At 45.0% G+C, this 5,602-nt stretch overlaps 1 protein-coding gene across 4 annotated transcripts; it reads left to right on the forward strand.

Moving 5' to 3' along the window:
* Positions 1 to 1,167: 1,167 nt before the first annotated feature.
* PSMG3 (proteasome assembly chaperone 3) lies at positions 1,168 to 4,371 on the forward strand. 4 transcript variants are annotated; one of them, XM_084536326.1, is made up of 4 exons: positions 1,205 to 1,337; positions 1,720 to 1,849; positions 1,936 to 2,153; positions 3,826 to 4,371. In XM_084536326.1, exons 3-4 carry the CDS (start codon positions 1,938 to 1,940, stop codon positions 3,976 to 3,978), a joined length of 369 nt encoding a protein of 122 aa, XP_084392452.1. In that variant the 5' UTR covers positions 1,205 to 1,337; positions 1,720 to 1,849; positions 1,936 to 1,937; the 3' UTR covers positions 3,979 to 4,371. The 4 variants fall into 4 exon arrangements, with proteins under 4 accessions (XP_084392451.1, XP_084392452.1, XP_084392454.1 ...); XM_084536328.1 differs by lacking the exon at positions 1,205 to 1,337 and adding an exon at positions 1,368 to 1,385; XM_084536325.1 differs by lacking the exon at positions 1,720 to 1,849 and having other exon boundaries at positions 1,168 to 1,337.
* Positions 4,372 to 5,602: the final 1,231 nt, after the last annotated feature.

Below are 5,602 nucleotides of genomic sequence, written 5' to 3' on the forward strand. Positions count from 1 at the left end.
TATCAAGCCTCTCCTTTTGCGTTAACCACAATAACCTGCTCGAGCAGAAGTTTTTTTCCGTGGACCTCTACTGCTCTCTAATGGTGCCTTAAAGCATTCTCAGCACGAAGTTTATGCGCTCTTCCTAGAATTTAGTTAAAAGTTTTGCTGAAACTTTTAATACAAAACAAAAATATCATGAGCTCTTAAGAGTGATCTTCTGAAGAGGTAACCCAGCATTCAGGATGTTTTTCCTGCAACCATAGCTGGGATATTTTGTGTCTGGTATGAAGAATGGTAAAGAACAGCTAACAAGTAGAAATGAAGGCTTAGATTGAATTTTAGATGCACTGAGCGCAGCAAATCCAAAAGTCCAGAAAGTTGTGAATCTCAGAAAAAAACAGTTTCCAGAGCTTTGTATAAATTGGCCAAAATTGTTACTCATAAGCACTAGCAATTCAAAGGAGGAAAGGAGAAAAATCCTAATTAGCACTAAAATAACTGTACGGACGTAACAGAAATTAAATGTTTGTATGAATGGCTCATGGTATATAAATATCTTTTTGCACGCTTCACATACATGCCGTTATCTCCCATTATAGCACAGGTGGGCAGCAGCTACTTGCTTGAGCCATATGCATACTGCTCAGGAACCAAGACCAAAGGGGGCAAGGCTTGAAGGGTATTTTATTGGTAAAAACAACCCCGTTTCTCCCATCAGCACTGAACCCAGGTGTCCCACCAGTGCCAGGGGAGGACGGGACCCAAGTGAAGGCATCCTTGAGCTCATGGATGGCCCAAAACCAAAGGTGTCGTGACAGAATGTGTCCCCTTTGCTGACCCGCCCTGCAGTCCTCAGCCACTCAGCACCACACCACAACCCCCAGCTGCTGGGCACAGTCACATCCTGCGTGAAAACTTGAGAAAAACAAACAAACAAACAAACAAAAAAATAAATATTAAAGGTTAAATTTAGCAGCCTCCATCCTGCCACCAGGTCAACCCCGTCCCGCCACACACCCAGGGCAGTCACGGACGGGCACATCCCACTCCTTCCTATATTTTCAGCCGCGATTTTCAGCGAAAAATGGGCAGAAAACACCCGAAAGGAGCTTTGGGGGGGGGGGGCTGCCCGTGAGGGGAACGGGGGGGGGGGTTGCGCTGCAGATGGCGCCTCCCTGGGCGGGCGGCCCGCTAATGGCGGCCCCGCGCTGAGGGGACGGCGGCGGCGGCGATGGCGGCGGCCCTGCGCCATCTCCCCGCGCCGCGGGCGGCTGGAGGGAGGGGAAAGGCGCCGCTTCTGTCGTGGCTGGGCGGGCCCGGGCGGAGAACGGCGGCGGCGGCGAGGCCTGAGGAGGGTAGGGGCGGGCGAGCGGGGGCTGTGATCAGCCTGAGCCCGGGGCAGGGTGAGGGGATGGCGGGCACGTCCCGCAGCGAGGGTGCTGTGGGGGTGCAGCGCTGCTCCCCTCATCTCTGAGGGATGCGATGTGGGGGGGGCCATCCTAAAAAAAAATACATAGTTTGGGGTTGTTGTTGTTGGTGTTTTTGTTTCCTGCTTGCCTGCCCACACAGTGCTGAAGTCTGGGAGGTGCGGGGGTTTTGGGGGGCTCCCCTTGATGGCAGTAAGAGTGAGGAACTGCCATGAGGTTTTGCATCGTGCTGCGCTTGGTGGGAACAGGTCCACTCATTGTTAAACTGCGAGCAGTGTGAAAACCTATAAACAGCAACTTTTCCATGTAGGGGCATTTGTATTTCACCTTCCTGTGAGGTGCGTGTGTGGACACTGGGTGTTGACAACTGTTCCTGTCCTGGCTCACCGCTTTGCCTACACCTCTGGGTGCTGTTACTCCCTGAAATCAACTTAACCTCGGTACACCAAGTGAATGAAAGGATTCGGGCTTTTTATAGCCTGTGGTCCGTGTTTTTAATCTAATGTCGCGTTATTGTTTTCTGCAGCAATGGCAGCAAATCCCATCGTGACGTCAAAGCAGCGAGAGGAAGTGGTACACGGGGTCCCCACGGAGGTGGTGTGCACGGCATTCTCCAACTCCATTCTTGTGGTGGTAACGCAGTACGGCAAGCTGGGGACGCTCGTCTACGTGGACCCCAACACAATAGGCGACAACATTGGCAGGCCTTCGCTCACCACAAAAGTGCTACTGGGCAAGGATGAGGTAAGAACAGATGTACAGCATGCTGGCACCAAGGCAGAGGGGGAAATGTGGTAGCTGGGGCTGCACCAGTTGCCAGGGAGTTGATGAATCACCGTAGTTAAGCAGTGTTTGCATAGTGGTAAAATTAATGTAAAAATCTGTTCCGAAGGAAGAGGGGTTCATCAGAAAAATATGCGCATTTATCTGTTCTTCAGCGTAAGTTTAACTAACTGAGTGGTTTGGGGGCCTGGTATTTTGTATCTTACAGGATATGGGTTGCTTTGCAGTGTTTATGGCAGGTTTGATACAGCTGGTGTTGATTTAAAGGTTGCAAGATCAAACATTTGGCCTTCGATAACCTTTTCTGGGTTTCAGTTCCAATAAATTTAACTTTTCAAGTCTCGTCTCCTCCCCCCAGCCCCCACCCATGCCAGCCCCATAATGGACTTTAGTTGCCCTTTCCCAAGTGTGCTTGCCAGCACCTGCCCTTGATAAAGTTTAATTTGTTTTGCTTCAACAAAATGAGTTTTTATCGACTATTTCACAAAGCTGGAGAGAAAGCAGAAGGAAACGCATTTTGCAAAGCGTCAACTAGTCAAGCATTAAAACAAAAAGTTACAGAGCTACAAGATTATGAGGCTTTCCATCAGGGCTGGAGCTGTCAAATATTACTTACTAGCCTAAAGTAGAAAAAACTAGCAGCACAGGTTCCCAATTCTGTCTGCAGCTTCTCATTATGGAGTTCTCATTCTTCAGTAATAGCTGCCTTTCCTAGATGGGAGAACCTTTGCTTTGGTAGGTGTGACATCTGCTAATTCTGAATGGCACCACCTTCAATCTGTTTTTATGTTTTATTTTGGAGATGGAAAGTGCCTTTTTATACTTGGTTACATAGTATTTTTAAATAATTTTACAAACTTAATCAATCTAAACTTTAAGGAAAGGCTTTTTAGTTTGCTGGTTTCCTGCTTGTTGCCATTAACATCCCTGTTTGGGATAGGACACGCTTCCAACACACAATGTTTGCTAAAATCAAACAAGCTCAGCCTTTTAATAAATACATAGCTATGGTGCCAATAAATCCTAGACAAGCTTGACATTCTTGTTAAAGAAACATCACTAAGAAAATTCTATCCCTTTTCTTCTCTGCTTTGGCCTCACCATTTATTTCTGTTTTTCATTATTCTATTAAAATCAGAAACACATCTTTTACACATGGCACGTAAAGAGCGTGTATATAACACCACTTTGAGATCTCTAAGAATTGCAAAAAACAAGACAGCTTTCTTCGCTGTCTTTCTACAACGGTGGAAGGAAAGACTCCCCACACCAGCTTTCCAAATTTTCCAAACGAGTGCAAAACTTAATTCAAGTGCAGCTCCCGTTAAGTTGTTTCAGGGTGGGTTGAACAGCTGTTGCTCTCAGGTCCAAACTCTTCCATTTTAAGATAGTTGAGAAAGTGCTTTCTAAAATGTCCTGTACCATGGCTTGGCTTTGCTGACCAGCCAAGCTGCGTGTCTGTTTCTAATCATGCTGGAACTGTTCAGCAAACTTATGTTCAATCTGAGTCCAGTATAGGCAGGTTCTCTGTGTGCTCCACGAACGAGTCATTGCAAGACTCTTCCTCTCCTAACGCACGCAGGAGGGCTCTCCCAGCTGTAAGAGTACACATCTGTATACCTTTGCTTTTCAGCCCCTCGTCCATGTTTGTGCCAAAAACCTGGTGGCGTTCGTGTCTCAGGAAGCTGGGAACAAACCTGTTCTTCTCGCCATGGCTTTAAAAGACAAGACCATGGAAGGAATACAAGCTCTACGGGAAGTGATCCGAAGTTGCCAAGTGTGGTGAAGTTGTACCATCTGGATTCAAGGAAATGATCTTGAGTCCATGACTCATCACCACTTTTTTAAAAGGACAAAAAATGAAAATGATGGAATGTCTTTGTGCTGGTTTTGGACATACTGAGGAATTTGATGAATTTTTCTCTACTGTGTAGAATGTTTGTGGGTTTTATTACTGTGACAGGTTTGCAGTCCATATAGTCAGTGATGAGACAAGCACAATTGTCTCGACATACAAGAGAAATTTTATTTTTATCACTTTGGGTGGGTTGTATATTTGAGAAACATGGCTCTGCATTTGTGTCCTGAGGAGTAATAGATGCCAAGCTCTGTAGCTACAGTGTACCGCAAAGGGGAACACCCAGTGCAGAGTGAATAAAAGAAACATTGATGAATCTAATTTTATGTGTTTTCTTTCTTACTCTGTGAAAATCACTTCAATTGAAATACAAGCCTCGGTAACAAATCAGCAGCAGTTGCATAATAGGAAAGACTTTCTTGACTGTTTTTTTTAAGGAAATGAGTCCTATATGAGTGCTTTTGTCCGTATGTCAGTCCCTTCCTGATGTATTCTGAACCCATTCTTTACTTTCAGTCAAATTTTAAAGAGAGGTAGATAATTAAACTGCTCAAAGTTTTTGAAAGCTGACGTCAGGATGGCAGAAAGGAACCCAAATTAGTAGTGGAAAAAAGACAAAATATTGGCTGTTTACTTGTTATATGTCACCAGCATTTTAGAGAGGCAGCATGTGCGTAGCTCTGGACCACCCGCAGCAAGCTGCCCCTGTTCTAAACCATCTGTCAGAGGAGATGTGAGGTCAGAAGGACTCGTGGGGGTTACACAGCGGTGTGTCTGCCAAGTCCATTGAAAAGAAGTGGTGTTACTTGAAGTCATGTGAGTAAACGCAACACTTAATAGCCCAGCTCTTGCTATTTGCCTGGAAAGCAGGTTTGTTTTTACCTTTTCTTTGAACAATTAACACCAAGTAGTAAATTTTTAAGTAAGCCATTACACACTTTTGTCACTTATGAACTTGACTGAGTAGACAGAGGACAGGTCTTGTGTTTAAATTCTGAGCAGGAAAGACCTGTGTTGTGTTAGGAACCATTGATACTAGCAGAATCAGCACAGCCATTCCCCTTGTAGATCCAGTTGCAGGATCATTTCTGTTGCTAAAAGATCCCCTAAAGGTAGAAAAGCAGAAAATGAACTTCAAAAGGACTCCCTCTGAAGGAAGGGTTATTTACAATATTTAAAGGATAATGAGAAATGAAAGGTTTTTTTAAAGTACATTCAAAAGCTGCAGGCTCGCAGCTGCCCTTGACAAGAAATTTCATCTAAAAATAGTTTTCCAAACTGTGCTTCCAAGAATCAAAGATTTGCATCTGTCAGAACTCCACATTTTCTCTCTTTTACACTTTTTTATGTTGTTGCTCTAGGAGGGCTGAGAGAGGCATGTGGAATTTGTTAATGCTGATCGTGGTTTGCTGGTAGAGATCCTTTTCCGTTACAAAATTCAGTGAATTTCCTGGTTCGTGGTACTCCCACGGTGTCTGTGGGTCCAGCAACTTGTGGAAAGTGTATGTTAATCAGCAAATTGAATGTAAATCATCACATCTCCCACTGTGGT

Source organism: Aythya ferina (assembly GCF_964211825.1).
Source record: "Aythya ferina genome assembly, chromosome: 15".
Taxonomy (NCBI): Eukaryota; Metazoa; Chordata; class Aves; order Anseriformes; family Anatidae; genus Aythya; species Aythya ferina.